Raw genomic sequence first — 20,503 nt, 5'->3', positions numbered from 1 at the left:
AGTGTGGTTTTTCCTGCAACGCTCCATTGAGTTTCTATGCAGTACTAACAAACGAAAGATAAAATGGTCTTTTATATAATAGGTAACACTACCCGTTTCAATTGTAATTTTATATAACAAACTTCTGTTATATTGAAACCCACATTTACAAATAGTCAAACGTTTATTATCTTTATTGATCCATCAATCCACAACCCCACTTATTGTTAACAATTACAATAACAGTGTTTAAATTATGATAATGAACAATTAGCTTGCAAAATAAGAATTTAACATTTTTATTTGTTTTACAATTTTTATATTCTTTAATTTAAAGTGAAGTGACTAAATCGAGGCTGGACTAAATGATAGCAGAGGTCTAGGATGTACACCATTGTATCTGTAAATATTTGATACATTCTATCATTTCTAAATAAAACATTTCCCAAGTAAATCATTTTTACATGATCTTGTTATTCTCACACAATTTCAAAATTATTTTGTTAAATTCGCCTAGCCTGTCTTATTTGTGTCTAAATACTTTAGACTACTTTTAGTTTTACTTCCTCAAATATACAATAAACATGTTAGTTCGTTTGATGGATACACATAACACCTGCATTAAAAACACAAAGAAAGAAATATGTGTGTGGGATAGGTCTTATATTTGTAGGTAAGTGCTAAAAAGGGGAACGAAAAATTCCCAAATAAACGATCAAACCCCAACATATCACTACACACAATAATGTGTCTGAATGGAAATAATTGTCAATACAAATACTATACCATAAATCAAAAACACTTATTGTGTTAACACCTTAATGAATCAAGAAGTGATACTTATACTCTGAAATATTTCAGACTATGAGAAGACAACATGTCGACACAGTATCAGACCAAGTTAATTATACAACTACTAAATATTCATTATCAAAAATAAGTATCCACAAAGTAAAATTAGTATAATTTATATGTAAACTCAAGATCATGATAGTTAACAATTAACAATTATCAATCCAAGCTCGATTGAAGAAATGTTGAGCATAAGTATTTGGGATCTGACAATAAAAGTGTAGTTGAATTCTCTGAAATTACATGGTAGTTTAAAGAGTTTTGTCGTGGCTAGCCGTCACAGCTCGTTAGTTTATGATATTTGTTTGTATTTTGTTGGTAGTTTTACTTCTTGCGATCATGTTTGTTTCCTTTTTTATCTTTTCGAATAATAACCGAGTGGTGTGTATGTCCATCGTTCCTGATACGTCGCTGCTGTCTGATGTTCATGCCTCGAGTGAACATACTCGGTATCAAATCACCGAGGCAAGATTTTGGAATCCACCCTTGATTTGTGTTACCAAGATGTACAGCTCTTACCCAACCTATCAACATAATGTTATGAATATGTAAATGTGTGTTGTATGAATACGGACACCGATATTATCAAATGTAGTGCCTCTCTTCAGTAAATCTCGAAAAAAATTTCATAATAACGTTTAAATTACTACTACTTCGTAGTAATGACATTTTTAACGAGACAATTCTACATACCATCTGCCTTTTCAGTTATTTCTACCTCATCGCCAAGATTCACTCTCAATTCACCTCTCTCGGTTCCAAGGAAATGTTCCACAATCTTATACTTTGGTCGGCCTATTGGGGATTATAATGAAATGAGCTGTTATTGGCATAAAGTATTGCTGTGTATATATGCCTTTGTCGTGCTGCAATTAAATACCTCTGGACGAGGCATTTCTGGTATTGAATTGGATCTTATTTATCTATTAAAATTATTTGCGGTAAAGCATGGAGAAACTAACGTATTTCTCAATAGGTGAAGCTACATCAATTAAAAGCTAATTATATCGTTATCAGCTATTATACAATATGAAGCATTTAAAATCATAGGATTTGACAAGTCCTAATTAGGTATTACTTACTCCAAGATGCATACTGTTCTCCACTGTCGCCCGATGGTACCGTTAAATGTTTTCGCCAGATTTCGAAACTTCTAAATTAAAATAATAAATTGTAAACATCAACTTCATAGGCCTACTATTTGCCTGTACACATGGTAAGTCATCAATAGGACAAAGAATATCGGCACAACTTCACATCTTAGAGAAAAAAAACGATAACATCTCCGACAACTACTAAAATTCCTCTGCCGAAACAACGCTGAGACGTCCCATCGAGCAGGCTGGGACATCGAAAGCGATTGAGTTCACTGTAGGAGTCCCCGGGCCTAGCATGTATGTGGTATGTGTTATTGTTTGTATTGATTCACGTAGCCTATTCAATATAATGCTTCACCTGATATGTTAATTCGCACGAATACCAGTGAACAATAGTTCAATTCAATGCAGAGTCACGGATTTTATAAAGTCACGTGGTACATTACATAATGCGCCACCAATAATGCTTTGATAAAAGGTACTTCGAAAAACTTTGCGTGATTTTGTTTAAGAAAACTTTCAAGAAAATGAGCCTCTAATCACCGTGTTCTACGAAAGACGCTTTGTCATGATTATTCAACTTTACCATAACCTTTTAAAAATTTAGATTTGTTTTACTAATGATTCTGACCTCTGAATTTACCTAGAGGATTTAGGTAATTAAAACAAATGCAACTGAATAAAGTTAGAAAAAAATAAAATAATGATCTAAATTATACGGAATTGTAGAAATATATTAATTTACATAAGTTATATCAGAACTCAAACAAACCTTTTTTGCGAAGGCTCCCAACACACATAGTACAACCTTCTCTCAGGACACGTGTCATTGTGCATAACAATCAAAAACACATTCATTGCCAAACCTTTCCTCGTTGGTACTTTAAACGGATAGGTATCGCTGGATGGCTTCTCAACTTCAACAAAATTCTTGTTGGCACAGTCGATGAGCTTATAATAAACACTGAAAAATAATATAATGTTACATTATTGAACGTATTTTACTACCATGGTTATATAATCTTTAAAATAATATATATGATTTACTAACATAACCATAGATTGCCAAACGACCAACACATTTTATCAACTGATTTAGTGCAATGTGCTCACCCATTTTGCCCGTCTGATTTGTGTTGCTTTTCGTTTATCACCATCACCACTCGTTCGAATATTACCAACTTCACATTCGATCCTGCTTTCTTCCAGTCCTTACCATCTGATTTTTTGCATGAAAAGATTATGACGTCATTCCAACTTTCAACCCAACTCTCATTGCTAATTTGTATCTCCTTTGTAATAAAATTATTATTGAATTGAATTTAAAAACAGTGCGGATTAGGAACGTGTTTATAACTGATTTTATTCATTTCAACAGCAGCAGTACATAGAGACGTTGCTTATTTATATAATACACTTATAGTACTACTACTACTACTACTACTACTACTACTACTACTACTACTACTACGTATGACTAAACTATGAAGCTATGACAATGAAATAAAAAATCAACATGGGATGCACGAAACTCGAATAGAGTTTTAAATTAAAACAAATACAATTAAATAACCTTCAGATTTTATTAAAATTTATGTTATTTTAACATCTAAACCCCACTGTATACTGTTCACATTTATATACTCTACTCACCTCTGATGAGATCACGCTGTCACTGTGTCCAAAATGCATTCGAAGCAGAATCTTAGAAACGTGTCTTTCTTCTCTCTCTTGTAATTTATTATCTTGTTCTTCGCATTCGTTTACAATAGCATTCATGTTTTGAGTGAGGTCATGAGCAAGTCTTACTACATTTGCTTCCGGGTTATTGGTTTTCTTAATTGTTCCTTGTAGTCTCTGAAACAGAAGCATTATGACTATTTTAAAACTATGACTGCACAAGTATTGTGAAGTAACATCAGTCTCTGCTTGTTAGGAAAATTCAGGTACGCGTGGGATTAATCGGAAACTCTTCTTACTTTAATGTACAGGTTTAATTGCTGAAGAAAATAACAGGGTTGCTTCAGCAGACCATCTAAAGTATGATGACGACATGCAGACGAACGAATATCAACCGTCTTTTCCTGACTTTTTACGATTTGGTTAAAAGCTATTCTTCGTTTCCTAAAAGACATAAAAGTCAGCAAAAGTTTTCAGTACAATAATCATTTAGAGGTAGAAACGGCCATAAGTTACAACAATCATGGAATTTTGGATTGCAAGAAAAGGATGTTAACCACCAAGCTACAACTACATTTTTAAATGAATCTAACCTTAAATATGACAGGGTAAATTCTTGAAACCTTGAGTTCACTGTATAATCCTGAAAAGCATTTAGGAAGTCAGTAGTCACAACATCGAGTAGGAGCTGGCAAATCAATGAATCGTTGAGAGGCTTGCATTTTTTTAAATCGTCCAGTAGGCTGCAAAAGTAAAAACCGTAATATAATATAAAGTCATTTGAATTATAAAGATGTGACAATTATGATATGATATAATGTGAGAGAAAATCACATTTGACGTTTCAAGAAACGATGTAAAACCTTTTACGTAAACAAACATTGGATTTTAAAATTCTTTAAGAAATTCAAAATTGGACTATTCTGAATGAATTCTTTCTGTAATTATTATACCTAATAATTTATGGTGGCCCGGGGTAAACATAACTATAATATAATAATGTAATAATACAATGTATCTTGAACCTAAATAATAAAGAGCACTTCTGTATTGTTTATAAAGCATCAAACACTAAATACATACTCATTGAGAAATTGAATGAGCTTTGGAATTCTCGCAAACAGTCTTCTATATTCTCCATCTTGTAAAATACCATTCTTCGGATTCAGTGCTGCATTCGTGACGTAACGACTATTGAGGGCATTCAAGTCTTCTAAACTTTTGCTCACAAAATCCACAAATTCTTTGAAAAGCTTTAAAAAAGGGTAAAAATGTCATAAATATAATCAAATTTTTAAGTATGAATGAATGAATTCTGAATTCGTTCCTGTATATTCATAAAAAGTTCGTATGAAAAGTTATTGCTATCGTCAAAATGTATGAATAGGTTATCACTAAGATAAATAACATGCTTTACGGAGGTCTAAACCCAATAAAGGAAAATGCTTACTTACTGAGTCTGTGGTTTGAACGTCTCTGTTTACGTTGGAATATCTTCACATCATAACATGTAAAAGTAAGAAATGTAAAACAAAACAAATATTACATCATTAGTAAATATAAACGTCAGATTGAATTAAACTTGTTTATTAATTTGGCAGAATCTCAATTTTCGAAAATGAGTTTGTTTTCAGTATGAATCAGTGGTTGAAACGGAGAAAGAATACATTATATTTAAGCTCTGTCTATCAAACTAAGCCCAAATATGGTAGTGATATTTCCATATATGGGCACATTTTTTTACATTTTTTGTCACATGAAGTTTGATAGTATAGAAAAAGCTGCTTTAGGATAGAAGATTTAGTGAGTGACAGCTACTTCAATGCCATATATAATACGGTATCATCGTATATATAATACAATCGGTACTCACATTTCTCGTGAATCACAACAAGCCTCGGTTTCAAACTCTAAAAAACATAATATTTTAGCATTTAACATTTTAGGAAAAAAATAACTGTTCAGGATTAGTCTTCTATTGTCATATCGACTCCTACACTTGTTATCACAATGCATACAATTTATTGTATACTGTCGTTCATCTCCTACGTTGTTCTTGGCGTTTTATAATACAATATTGATAGAACAGGTGGAGGTTAGTATTCTATATTTTAATATAGAATACTAACCTCCACCTCATTAAAATAATTAGTAGCTCGAAAAATCCTAATCATTGAAGTCTTACTTGAAAATAACGAAAACAATTAAGGATCAAAAGTAAAACATTATTCATCAACCAACAAATATCAGTTGCTTACCGGTTTTGCTAATTCCACGTGTTTGCTCTTGAGGCATTTGAGAGGCTTTTCTTCTTCTTGCAAATGACAACGCTCCAAATCGCTTTTTGAATGATTTTTGTCCTTTTCTTTCTTTGGCGGTTGTTGGTACAAGAGTATTGTCATTGAAAGCAGAAATAACCACATATGGTTCTTCGTATATGTTATCATCATACACTGGGTCCACGTGAACACTGCCAACAATAAGGAAGTGTAGATATAATTATGAAAAAGTCAAAACACAGTCAATATAACATGGCTATTTAGAACTTGAGTGTTACTTTATAGTATTAATTTTGAAAATTAATAAAAGACAATAAATCTGTAACCTGAGGAAAGTGTACCCAGATGTTAAACAAATGAGAACATTATTTTAAGAAGCGACTGTGGGAAAAGATGTTTACTTATTACGAATTAATTAGAAAAAGTGTAAACATTTAGGACTACCGTACCCCACCACCAATCTATAAAACGAGTCACCTACTCAAATCTATCAGGCAGGTGGACAGTTTGTGGGGTCGTTTCTTTATCTTCTGGCTCAGTATCATAATCTAAAAAGCTATCATCGCTAAGTTCATCTTGGTTATAATGAATTATCTGATTGTCTTGCTGGTCAACATCTTGGCTTTGTTCATCAATCTGTCCCTCAAATACCGAATGTCGCCCCCTATCGATTGCTTCTTCGGGGAGGCTTACTTTTTGCGGCTGCGCATGTGCATCGTGTGTTATTGCAGGATATTCCATTTTGTGTACACAAGGCTTTTCTTTCTCATGAACTATCTCGTTATCTGCTAATTTAGACCGATTTACTTCCTGCACAAATACCTTAACATAATAGTATATTTATAGTTTTTTGTTTGTTATTTTGACGCTACATCGATTTAATTCATGTAAGAGTTGAAGAGAAAAGAAAGTATATATAGTTAATAAAAGACATGCCAACGATCCATGGCCATAATCGGAGACAACAATTAAACTTGGCTCTACTACTGCATCACATGCCAAATTCATTCTTTTAAACGAGAAAAGAAATTATAATGTAAACAATTGTATTGTATCTTGTGTTAATTTTGAATCGCTTGTTGGATCCAATCAAAAACAGACACAAACTGAACGTGACCTGGGATTTTTCCGATTTTTATTTACAATAAATATTTTTAGGAGGAGATGTAACTTTAAATTCAAACAAATAATTTTACTTTACTTTTAAATACATATGAATAAATTAAATAGTAGTAATAGAGCTTCATACAATCGTATTTTATAAATGTAATATATTTGATCAGATTTACATTAATTAATGTTAGTGAAAAACATACCGATGTTGTCTGCTTCCCATTATTGTCACGCGCGCGTTCATGATTAGTTATGGAACGCCGATGAGCAATCACACCTCCAAATTTTTCCCTTAACATTCTCTGAAGCGTTGCAAATTTCTCAGAACCAATTCCTTCTGGAACTTTCCTACAAAGTGAAAACCAATGTTTTTTTTATAAAAATTCATAGCGAGTTTTGTATTTAATCGTCTATAGATACGTTTGACCAAGTTTGCTTAAAATTGGATAGACATAAAGCGTCTTTGAGAAGAAACCAATTTGAAAAGTAAAAAATTAAAAAGTAAACCTTATACTTCTGAAAAAAATAATCGGATAAAGTCGACATGCATTTGAATATTGTATTATATTAAGTACTTATATACTATATTTCAAATACTACCAATCGAATTGGAAATAATTTTGCGTCACGCGTTTGGGAGATTTGCAATACAAACATTACGCTGTATTTCATAAAGATAGTTACTCATTGATTTGAACAAGTAAAATATCTGTCTGTTCATGCTCCATTTAAATCCAACCATGAAGAAATAATATCCATGATCCAACGAACGGACTGACAATGCTTATTATAAGTTTGCATGAAATCTCGTATAGGAATGAAAGTTTATTCTAAACTATTGGATACTGTAAAGCAATTGTTAGTCTTGTTATGTTTTGCGTAAGTACAGAGATTTTTTCAAAAAAAATTGCCAATTCTCGACCCTTATATTTTTTGACATAACAGGTTACTATATGATAATAATTAACGTGCACACGGTAGACCTGCTAATAATTACTCTTCTTTCATAACTTTGACACCTCTCTTCTCACCCCACACCGCCGCCTTAATTACATCCCTCCCGGTATCTCATCATAATTATCAGAAATTTATCAGATACAATGAAAATATTAGCTCGATTGTTAAACTTCACTTAGCATCCCACTCTATTCATAAATAGTAACCAAATGACGTCATCCGGTTTTATTCACTTTGAAATAAATCACTGAAGCGAAAATGACCTATCCAACCATAATTGTTCATTCACACATGTCCCATACATGTTAATAGACAGATCGAGAATCTTTTTACAGAATCTACTATATATTACATTACAATACACAGTATAAAATGTAATGTTTGACCTAATTAAAATTCTTTCCAGTTCCATAGTTTAACTTTCATTTGTTAATGGTATTTATAAAAATACATACATTATCGTAAAAATAATTATGATACACGCAATCACAGGTTATATTATCACCTCTGAGCATTTTAATATTTCTTCTCTTAAGCATTAAAAAATATGTCTCACCTTGAGTTGAATATATCTTGAAAACTAACATGCTTAGCTGCAGAAGATGTCGGCCTAGTCGGCGTCGTTTGGTCCCGTTGAGTAACTTCTGTCAATGCTTTGCTATTGCTCAGACGTTTGTTAGTATATTTTGCATTGTGTTTTGGTATCTGTTGCATGTCTTGTTCGGTACAATGATTAGTAACTCTCCTTTTCTTTTTCCTATCATTTTGTCTTTTTTCAATTTCATTTACAACTATACATTCTTCTTCTTGATTAATTGATTTGCATTTAGATTGTGTTGGTATGTCTGTATTTTTGTTTGATTTTCTTACATTTGTATTAAGTTTTTTATATTCTCGTGGTTCGCGCAACTGTAATGTGTGTTCAGATGACATTTCGTCACGCGTGATGTCATAATCAGAATGTGTCTCACCATTATAATCACTGCATTCTGATTCACTGTCTAAATCAGGGGCTAAATACGTACCAGATTTTATAAAATATAAATCTTCTGAACAATCACTGTCGTCAGGGTTACCATTCTCTAGAATATCAAGTCCATGTGAACGTGGTTCTACGTAGGTTCTGGTATCAAATTCGGATTTATTTAAATCTTCTGACTCACTTTCTACATGTCCTATTATTATCAAAGGACATGATAGAGATGTATCAACATATTCTGTATGATTATCAATCTTTGAATTAACCGAAGCCTGAATCAAATTGTTATCTTTTTTCCTTTGGTTTGATCTGCTTGGCCTGCACGTTCTTGCTTCTTGTTCTCTTGAGTTAGGCTCATTTGTTCGAGATCGCGAACATGAACTACTGCGTCCTCTGTTTCCAGGCGTAGTGTTCGGTTTTCCTCGTGTTTCGTGATGTTCATGGATGCTATCACAATTCTGACTGTTCTTATCGTATAATTGATCGGTTTGATCATTTTCACTATTACTAGTTTCGTCCTCCTGGTCAATATAATTCCGATTCTTGTGATTTGTTCTTGTGTGGTAAACGTCCTTTTCTGCTCTTCTATTTTTTTTCTTATTCGTATCAATAGATTCAAATCTCAATTCCTCTGTCTGCCATAATTTTCTTTCATCTGCTGTAGAAAAACATCTAGGCACAGATTTCGAACGTGTGTTTTTATTATTTGGTTTACTTTCAGAAGATAGGTTCCTAGTCCTAGCAGCAGGTGGGTCTTCGTATAAAGTTTGCCTCCTTTGATGTCCTGCATGCGTGTCAGACGTGAATAACTGTTTAGGACTTTTCCCTCCCGTAGTATTCCTTATAGATGGAGTGACCGTGCACGTAATCTTTCGCGTCTGAGCAGCAGACTGCTTTTCACCAGACCACGCTGGATTCTCACTTACGCTATTTATCTTTAATTTAGAGCTTCTGCTGAGATCAGGTGTTGATTTTGCCATATCTGTAGTCATGCTTCCTTCAAACATCTTTCTTAAATCTTTTATACTGCGACGTTGGTCCGTTGGTAGTTGCGACATGGTCGTATCACATGGAAACGGTCAAGACGTAGTTTATCAAACACTTGTGCGTGTTGAAATGACAGAATCTATACAGAATTCCTAAAACCATCTTACCGTCTTATTATTTTCGCCTCGTTAACCGCCAACGAGCAAACTAACTAGTTGTTTTCACGATCTCCAATCATCCGAGTAGAACGTATTCACATGGATGTACACTCCCTGTGTCAGCAGCACAAATTAAGCACAAAACCGTGTACTAATAATCTAATATAATCACTTTGATATCAAAATAAACCATTAACGACGTGATATCACTAACTATCTCTTTATGTTGTTCTTAGGGTTGACAGATATAGCGTAGTTAGTTTTAATTAGTTTAGTTCTAATTTAATTTGAAATAACGTATAACGTTATTGAAATAACGTATACCTACCACATTATTTTAGTAGGTCTACCGTTGATAAATACCGTACTTAATAATAATAATAATAATAATAATAATAATAATAATAATAATAATAATAATAATAATAATAATAATAATAATAATAATAATAATAATAATAATAATAATAATAATAATAATAATAATAATAATAATAATAATAATAATAATAATAATAATAATAATAATAATAATAATAATAATAATAATAATAATAATAATAATAATAATAATAATAATAATAATAATAATAATAATAATAATAATAATAATAATAATAATAATAATAATAATAATAATAATAATAATAATAATAATAATAATAATATCCTGGATTTATATAGCGCCTACTGTTGTGAAACCTCTAAGTGCTGAAAATTATTACCCCAGTCATTTTTTTGATCAAATACCTATGGAAACATACTCCCATAATGTAGCTAGTAATCAGCGCAAAGTTGTGTCTTGATCTAACCGGGTACCCATTTATATACCTGGGTGGAGAAAGGCAAACCGAAAAAATTCAATTCAATAATATACTAATGCACGCAAACAGATTTGGCTTTATAGTAAAAATGTAACAATGTTTTGATATTGTAAAGAATTTATAGCTAATGTGTGAAGGAATTGATTCGGTCACGTTCAAGCCCCCGTATGTTCACAATTCTTATGTTCTCCTAAATTCCATATTATTTTACGCGACTGAACGATTTGGACCAAAACAAACAATTATGGCCCTGACAAAGAAAAACAAGCGTCAACTGTTTGTAAAAGAAAAAAACACATAAATAAAAATTGATCTTGAAATAAGAAAGTTCAATTTCCATTTTGTTGATTTCCAAAAATATGTGTATCGTTGTAAATAGATCATGCAACGTATGAGCCATGCGCAGTATGCGTAATACAATACCGTTGGGGTATGTTCCTTGTTTGTTTGAATATACTGATAATCGTTGATGCGTGAGTGGGTATTGTGCATTGATCTATTATAGTTATAATACAAACTGTATTAAAGTCCCCAAAAATTTCAATGCATACAATAAGCAAACGTTATTGTTATACTTGTTAGTTAGCTTCTGTTATTCTTTAGGCACATATCATGGCGGAAAAGGTAAAACCCGCCGTAAAACCAAAACCACCTCGTCCGAAATCTACAGGTTATGTGGTTGTACCTCAACAATCGAAACAACCGCAAACTGGAAGTATATTCGACGTGTACAAATCATCAACATCGAAAGGAGGTAAACCATATGCTAAAATTGAATGTACACAACCTTATGAAAACAATGAAGGTGTACCAGTAAACTTGAACTACCAGAAAAAAGGGAAAAGTGAGTATTTATATTTGTGTTTGTACTTTTGGCAGGTTCGTACGTAGGCCTACACTTGTTCAGATAAACACCCCACTCGTTAACTCGTTAACCTTTTCAAAAGTACAGAAATATTTCCTCGAATGCAATATCCGGGTAAAGACTTAGTTAGATGTTAGGTGCAGTATACAACCGAATACAAACGAATACAACCGAATAATGTATGAATGTTATATTCCGTACAAATAGTTAACGAGAATTATATTAACGAGTTATTACCAAACCACACTGCACTATATAATAGGCCTAGTTACAAAATAGTATACAAATAATGTTTATGAGTACAATAGCACAAATTATTTCATAAAGTGAAAATATAACAGTTCATCTTTCACCGAATGAAATTATTTGTTATATTACACGAATATAAAACATTCATTATTTACTACTTTACTAAAAAGATGCTAGACTAAGGATTATACCATTCGAAAAGGCAGCGCTTCTATTATTTTGGATAGCCAAACTATAGGTTTATTTTTTAACTCGGTAAGTCTAGCTTCGTGTCGGGCATTCCGGTTGAACCGCTTATAACCAAATTGCACTCGCATATACCAACATTGCACTCTCGGTGGAGTAGGGTAGTTATTGAATATCATGTGACCCATAATCCTCCAATGACAATAATCTACTTAGGTGTTTTATAATAATACTAGTATATTAATTAACCTACTTATTCATTTACATATTTCATGTTATTTTCTTAAAGATGTATTGAACCCCAAAAACATGAAAAATGAAGATTAATTAAATCATACTTTGAATAGGTTATTTTGTAGTTTTTATATAGTTAATCCTCTTCCGTCAAAACACCCCGAAAACAATCTTGTTTTACCATATAAAATGACGAAATAAAATGGTCAAATTCAACCAAAAACCCATTGGCTGGCAGCCAATTTGACCATTTTTTGCTTTAAATTACAGTTTTTCAGATAAATACATTTTTTTTATCCAATTTTTGGTCAAAGTGGATAACTATTCTGTTATATTAAAATGGCATATTTAACAAAAATTGTGGTCAGAATAATTTTTTCAGGGGGACAATACATCTTGATACACATTTATAGTACAAAATGTCCGTTTTATTGAATTTAATTATAATGATTTTTAAATAATTTTCAGAGCCGATAGACATTCCAAAAAGGTAAATTTCTGTTGTTTTTTATAAAATTTATATTGAAAGTGATCTGATCATAAAACAGACCTAACCAAAATGATAACAAAATTGATAATGACGATGTACAGTACTCAGAATATTGAATGATAATGTTTGCAATGACCGCGGAGCAGAAGATTGTGTTGATTGTTGATGATGGTGATGATGTCATTATATGGTCATTATAACCAGATAATAGTGAAATAGGTTGATGATGACGATACTTATATTGCACAGGATCGTAATAATAATAACATATAATTTTCAATTCAGCCCTGTATCGCCAATAGGGAATGTGAATTCTATACAACAAAAGGTAAGACCAATTACTGATTTATAAGTTGAACATTAATATACAAATAATGTATTGGGTTATGTATATGGGTATACTCAGGCACTAGCAGAATGTGTATACCTAATAATAAACATAGTTGTCATATCAACTATTATGTAAAGAGATATTCATACTATTTTGTATTAACCTTATAAACAAAATTTATCAATATAATAACCAGTGAAGAGTGAAAAATAATAAAAATCACGCATTTTAATATTTATAACATTTCTACTATTGGACAACAAAAACAGGTTATTAAATTTTAAATTAAATATAAGTATAGATGATAATAAATTAAAAATGTAATTAGCTATAGCTACGGTAAACATAGAAGTGAATCAAACAGTACGGAGTACTACCGTAACCAACACTAATAACTAAATTCATAATATTGACAAGAAATGTGCTGATGCTATGCTTCACGGCTGTACGAAGTGTGGCATAAATGTATTACACATGAAATAGAAATCATAAACCTGTAATAGAGTAAGATTTTCCGTTGTTTATTATTTATTTTATTGGTTATTTTGTAGCTTGAGATGGCTATGATAAATTTGAGTCCGGTTCCTAAAGCAAGTTTCACTTACGACTCTAGACAAGGAACAGATCAAGCAAAATGGCGAAAAGAAGACATTTATTATGAACAGGAGACAATAGATAATGAGTTTCGTTTGATTTTTATTTTGTGTTTTTAAAGATGCAATGTAACTTTAACTTGTAAAGAACAAAATAAAACCCAGATTATAAACAGAAACTTGTTTGGATTTATTTCCAAACATTTTAGTTTAATAGTCTATCCACCAAAGTTACATATTAATAGTCTACGTTTCTCTTTACTAACAAGTCTCTAATTGAAGTTCATAATCAGTATTATTTTGTCTTTATTCTAAACGTAATTAATTATAATGTTATGGTTGTGAAGGTAAGATTATGGGAAGGGAAGATAATATACATTTCCATGTAATGTAGGCCTATACTTTTCAACAATACACACCTAATTCAAGCCTTGTGTGAATGTACAGATTACCCAGCGAAGTGAGTTTCACTATCGTTCGTCGTTTATTCACATGAAAAGTTTCAATTTATATACAACTTTATTTGTACTAATTTCTATATAGAATTTATGACGATGTTCCTTCTGAAGAAATCGAGGAAAATTACGAAAATTTTGAGACAAGTTCTGGTAAGAATGAGATTTTTAAAAACAAGTTATCACCACTATAACCATCATCAATATTATAATAATATTGACTATCGCTAAATAGGACTAATTAGTTTTATATGAATATTCATAAAATATAATCATTCATTCAACACTGATCCATTATATATTTTGTTTATTCTATCTAAAGGTGTCTCTCAGCGACAATCTCCAGTAAGGTATATAAAAGTAAGTGAGGATCATTTATTCATGTCTTACTAACATATTATTATAAGTAATTATAAATAATATGCTTAAATAGATCAAAAGGTGTGCTTCAGAGAAACGACCGTAATTATCTTTTATCGGTACTGTAGGCCTATCTATACATTTCTTTAGTATCATAGGAATACTCAAGAATGCAGCCTTACATTTGTTTCACATGTATCATCTTTTATCATAGACCATGCAATAACCATTCATCTTACATGACACAGGGTCCCAAGTGCACCCTCATTAAATATAGTTCAAATAAAAAAAAAATAAATAAATACAGGAGCAACAAAAGAGATGCATATATTACCAATATAATAGGTAATCATTGAGTATAGTGAATAGACAAATAAGCAAATCATAAAAAAAAGGAGTAAACGTTTCTTTTTAATGTTTTCAGGAATGTAGGGATTTTTTTGAACGAGTGAAGTGGACATATGAGTATATAAAGGAAACAAGAGAAAAGTACGAAAAAGATCAAGTACTGAGAGACGTACTTTTTCCCGGAGAACTAAAAATGTTCGATCATTTGGATGAAATTGAAGTTGCTCTATTCAGGTATAGTAAATACACAGAAAAGACATTCACTTCATTTATTCTGATGAAAAGTTAAGACATGCGCCATGCAACGTTATACATAGTAGGCTGCAACACACGATATAGAAGCGTAACCCTAAATAATCAACCTCACTCCTAAATATTTCTTTGATTTCATTCACTTTTATTGCCAAAAAACAAGCAAAAAAAGCGAATATAGTCAACGTAAACATAATAAATGAAATAGAAATTTAAAGAAAAAAAAACTCTTGAACAGTACTAAAGTGCATATAGAGACGTGTAATACTATTATGTATAGCCATAATTTCTCCATGGTATAGCGTTGTGTAGCCAAAGCTTTAAAACAGTGTATATCAGGCTGGTTCCTGCCAATGTCTGTAATAACGCACAATCGGCAAGGGCCATCGCCTGTGATTGGTTAAAAATCAAATATTCTAATCCAGACATGTAGCTGGGAACCAAGCTGATGTCATGTTATCGTATAAATCATATAACTCTAAAAACTTAATTCTACACTTTAGCTTTAAAGAACATTTGGCAGTAGCAGTCGACGATATTTTCAAAGTGTTTCACTTGTTGAAAGATTGGCTAGAGAAAGGCCACTTCCACTGCTTTGAATCTTACTATCTGAACCTCGATATACAACAGAATTTGGTTTCATTCGTCAAGTAAGAAATTAATTTGGTTACTTTACACTTTGTATATACCATATTTATATAGCACTATTTTCAGGACAGACATGTTTTAGTTTGTTGTTAGTGTGCTCAGGTTCTGATTAAATATTATGAAAGACCTCACTCATCCGTTGCATTACTATTACAATTTTAATACATCTGGCATTATACACGACCAACAAAAGCAAATCTATGTAGAACTAGGAAGTTATTTAGTTATTAGCATTCATATGTATAATTCCAACGTTCGACGATAACACATCTTCTCGGGATTATGCCTTCCTCCATAGCCTCTTTTCTTTTGTTTATCCAACAATCATCATAATCTATATTTTTTTATCTTATCATTTCTGTTCTATTTTGTTGTATTGTATTGCTATGGAGGAAAATAAATGTCTTTTGAATCTTGAATCTGAATCTTGAACTCTATACTGTAATTTTTGTTCGAATCATTTTAATATTTTAACAATTTTACATTGACCTATGGCATTTTTGCAATATGTGCATTTTACAGTATAGTTTGTTAACATTGGCCTATCCAACAGTATTTGAACATTGGCCAATATCGTTTTTGCAATTCGATGTATTTTTCTGTAGTTTTATTTTCTTATTATGCCAAGCATTTTAAGTACACCAATACAATGTTTTGAATCTTTTCATTAATCTTGAATAAGCTGTTAGATAAACACTTGATTATACAGTCATAGAAATGGAAATATTTGTTAGTAGTACACATATATAGCCTATGTAGCAAACACAAGCTTTAAATGCTACTTTAAATGTTGGTTACTTTAAAGGTGTAAACTACAACCAAGAATATAAACTGTTTTATATATTATATTCTATTGCTAGAAACGTTTTTTTTTTCTTAAGGGAAACCCGCCCAGCCTTCCATCAGGTATTACAACGTAGGAATACTCGATTGAAAGAATTTTCATTTAACGATCTTGAATCACGATTTGAAGATCCCAAGACATGGTTTGGTACATTAGCATTACATCTACAGGTGTGTGTAATCTCATTGATCATTTAAGGCTGCTTCCACTATGCAAATGTATTTTTACGGGAATTGAATCTTCGCCAAAAGCAAAATAATTTTTAATAACAATAAATACACATTGACATTACAATCAAAGTAACAATGATATAATAGGGAGAACAAGCTGAAATGTATAGTAAAAACAATGTTATTACTGTACAAAAAGTGTTTTAAAAATGTGGCCAAATATATAATGTATCAGCTATTAGTAGGCCTACATGGCCCTGGCCACAAGACAACTTAGATAAGACAATATTAATTTTTCTTTCTTATATATGTAAAGAAATTAAAGCAAGCACAGGCACGTTCTTGTGGTAACGAGGCAAGCCGAATAGAGTATGAAGCACGCAAGTTATTACAGATAACACAAGAAAGACTGTTAGAAGAATATGAAAAGAAAAAAAAGAGTCACGTTTACCATTCCTCAACAATTGTTGGACGGATACAATTAAAAAAGAACGAGCATGGACTCATTGGTCAAGAAGTAAAGTAACATCTCTAATATTTATTAAAACATGAATACATATAATTGAAATACTTTTTTGTAGTATAGAATACCATACTCTTTAGTCACTCGAAATGCAATGCTGAAGCTTAATGCCGGTTGCCATTAGGACGCGAGTGTACGCGAATCTTTTGACCAATCACGACGCGATGGATTAACCGTCGCTTGCGATTGGTTAACTCACTTGCGTTACTTCTACGTCATTGCGTTATGGCAAAGTAGGAACAAAGCTTACTGCATATTATTCAAAAGGCGGGAAATCTAGATATTGTCAATAATTTGTCAATAGTTTTTAATTTATTCATTAGATCATAACTAACATTACTCTCACCTTCTACGTTTTTTACAGGCTGCATTAATAGTGGCTGAAGATTACACTACAATACAAGGCATTGTATTAAACGTACGTATGTCGAAGAAATCGCAATACGGCAGAAGTGCTTATTCAGGAAACAAAGTTTACTTGGTGGTATTCGAAAAAGTCGTTCTTCTGACGACAATGGAGGAAAACAAGAAAGGGTGAATTGAAATCTATTATAATTCTTGTTTGGCTAATAAATAATAACTACTTTAAATTTTGCTTTTTCTTATAATAAACCGTTGTACTTTTCGGTTGATTGCCAATAATAATTTCAATTTGGAACTATTTAAACTAGTAATTTGAAAATTGTCCAACTCTTTAAAAAATTATATTTTAGGAGTCTATATATATTTTCTCAAATTCTTAAACTATTTATTTCACCTCATTATTCGGAGCTACATCTTTGCTTTTTTTTACAAATGGAATTTGTAAAACAGACAACGCACATACCAGTTATTGGAATGCTGTAACAGAAACTACGTCGATTTCGAGAAACTGCCACATAAAGCGTCTTCACATCAACATACGTTTATCCTGTATTTCTACAAGCTCGTTGATTCGTCAGCCACCATATATACAACTACACAATACGTGTTGGCTCCAATTGGAAACGAAGTCACTAATGTGTGAGTAGGCCTACATTTATCATTTCTTTAATAAAAACGTTATGATTCTGTCTCTATCATAATTAAGATATATCCATTATAAATATTAAATATAATTGTTTAGAAATAAAAAATAAGTTGACCACATGATTTAAACACTTGGTTGGGACATTTTCTGTGTTATTGGTTATTGATACAATGATCATAGTGTATTTCTCACAATAATGGCAATGAGCACACTGAATGATAAACTGTTGACGGAACATGACGTATAAATATTCATTTCATCGTACATTTTGGGAGCCTTTAGTACACATCATTTAGTACAAAACATAATGTTAATGAGTTTTTTTGTTTTAGTTCTCTGATGACTGACTGGGAAAAAGCAATAAGAGTTTCAGAACGTGGTACATTTGAAGCATGGAGTAAGTATATGACATTAAAAACACATTATGTAAAAACAACAACAACAATACATACAATTACAAATTCCTTATTTTGTATAACATATTATACTATCTATGTTTATTCATACAGACAGGCCGAAATACCTGATACGTAAATGTTACACTGATCAAGAAACAGGAGTAACGTTTTATGATGGAGATAAGGTTGAGGTGATTGAAGAAACTGATGACAAAGGTAAGTGACTAATGAGATAATGATCACGTTGACAGAGATAATGACCATGTCAGCTCTTCATCTTCATCTTTTTGCATCACCTAGGCTATTTTGTCAATATATTATTAGTCCATCTAATTTCATTTAGTCATGTATGTCATATCCATTGCCATTTAAATTGTCTAAATCTATCTTTATCTTTAGTTTAGTTCTTCTTTCCATTGCTTGTTGAGTTGTTAAGAATTTCTTTTCCATCGACAACAACGTATTTAGTATTGTACACATTTCCTATTTCTAGACACAGGCATGTGTCACGTGGAGAGATTACGTGACAAATGTGACGGTTGGATACCCAGAAAAATAGGAAGACAGGTAGAAAATGAATTCAAAACAGCAGCAGCTTTAAGATTGAAACAAAGAACAAAGAGAGAAAGGGAACGTGATCCGGACTCAAAGAAGAAAAGAGGGCTGGGACGAAGGAATTCGAATGTATTTTAGCCGAACAAGCCAGACATACATTAATCAATCAATCCATTTGTGTACCGTATTCAAGTATATTAAAGATTAAAAATTGCTATCATATAACATATATATGGTGTATATTTATAAAGAGGTTAACTAAAATCAGTAATTTTACATGGAAAATATTATTTGATAATTTACAACACAATTTTGTTCCTCAGTGGTGTGATTTCAGAAGACGAGATTTATACAAATTCCTACACTAGAGGGTGATACTTTAGTTATGAAACAGTAATATGTTAATAATAAGCCTGATAAGCAAGAGGGAATAATCATGCTAACATTATACTAATTTCTCTATCGCTACCGCGCGCAGCTGGTTCTCAGTTTGTTCGCGCGTACCGTCTGCATGTTCATTCATGCGTATTAGGCCTATATCAAATCCAGATTTTGTAATTTTAACAACAAGGAACAACAAGATACAACAGTTCAATATACGCTATTTTACATCAAGTGAGACTCTCACATAACTACAATTGTAAATATTTATTGTACAAAATAATATACCGGTAATAATAAAATACTAAATAGACTATAGAATAAATTATATCATATTATACAGTTTTTAGTTTTGTACTGTCATAATCACCTTGATGCTTTCTAACATGTGACTACTACAATACCATTTTTTATATTCTTTGCTCACATTCTCGTTAGGCAGCACATAAACTGACCAAACACGCGGTCTTCTGATTTTTGTTTAAGTTATGAGCTACTTCCGGTAATAATATAGTATATTCATACTTTTTCAACTGTAGAATGATCACGGTAGTATATATAATGCTAACTTTGACCGATGATTACTTGTGCAATACCTAATGTTTTAACTTTTTTTTTTAGTTTGTGTTTGTCTTTATCCTCTGTATATTAGTTAGTATACTTCGTTGAGCATCAGGAAAAAGAGTTTTACTATTGTATTTCCAAAA

At 31.7% G+C, this 20,503-nt stretch overlaps 3 protein-coding genes across 3 annotated transcripts; 1 reads left to right on the top strand and 2 right to left on the bottom strand.

Moving 5' to 3' along the window:
* Positions 1-60: 60 nt before the first annotated feature.
* On the bottom strand, positions 61-5,576 carry LOC144853658 (rho guanine nucleotide exchange factor 5-like). Its single transcript, XM_078711410.1, has 11 exons — positions 5,482-5,576; positions 5,063-5,102; positions 4,692-4,861; positions 4,202-4,351; positions 3,908-4,052; positions 3,582-3,785; positions 3,042-3,220; positions 2,701-2,892; positions 1,914-1,984; positions 1,525-1,626; positions 61-1,355 (listed from the first exon to the last, which is right to left on the bottom strand). The coding sequence occupies exons 1-11, from the start codon at positions 5,547-5,549 to the stop codon at positions 1,156-1,158; spliced, it is 1,521 nt and encodes a 506-aa protein (XP_078567536.1). The 5' UTR covers positions 5,550-5,576; the 3' UTR covers positions 61-1,155.
* A 264-nt stretch (positions 5,577-5,840) lies between these two features.
* On the bottom strand, positions 5,841-10,353 carry LOC144854559 (uncharacterized). The gene is made up of 4 exons (XM_078712504.1): positions 8,514-10,353; positions 7,204-7,348; positions 6,369-6,697; positions 5,841-6,078 (listed from the first exon to the last, which is right to left on the bottom strand). Exons 1-4 carry the CDS (start codon positions 9,992-9,994, stop codon positions 5,841-5,843), a joined length of 2,193 nt encoding a protein of 730 aa, XP_078568630.1. The 5' UTR covers positions 9,995-10,353.
* Positions 10,354-11,471: 1,118 nt separating this feature from the next.
* On the top strand, positions 11,472-20,491 carry LOC144854813 (uncharacterized). Its single transcript, XM_078712802.1, has 15 exons — positions 11,472-11,749; positions 12,908-12,929; positions 13,215-13,257; positions 13,812-13,942; positions 14,397-14,461; positions 14,631-14,668; positions 15,093-15,250; positions 15,772-15,918; positions 16,798-16,930; positions 17,247-17,447; positions 17,818-17,987; positions 18,267-18,455; positions 18,795-18,859; positions 18,972-19,076; positions 19,354-20,491. The coding sequence occupies exons 1-15, from the start codon at positions 11,518-11,520 to the stop codon at positions 19,551-19,553; spliced, it is 1,899 nt and encodes a 632-aa protein (XP_078568928.1). The 5' UTR covers positions 11,472-11,517; the 3' UTR covers positions 19,554-20,491.
* The last annotated feature ends 12 nt before the right edge of the window (positions 20,492-20,503 follow it).

Source organism: Antedon bifida, chromosome 10 (assembly GCF_963402885.1).
Source record: "Antedon bifida chromosome 10, ecAntBifi1.1, whole genome shotgun sequence".
Classification (NCBI taxonomy): Eukaryota; Metazoa; Echinodermata; class Crinoidea; order Comatulida; family Antedonidae; genus Antedon; species Antedon bifida.
This window is presented reverse-complemented; position numbering and strand designations above follow the sequence as displayed.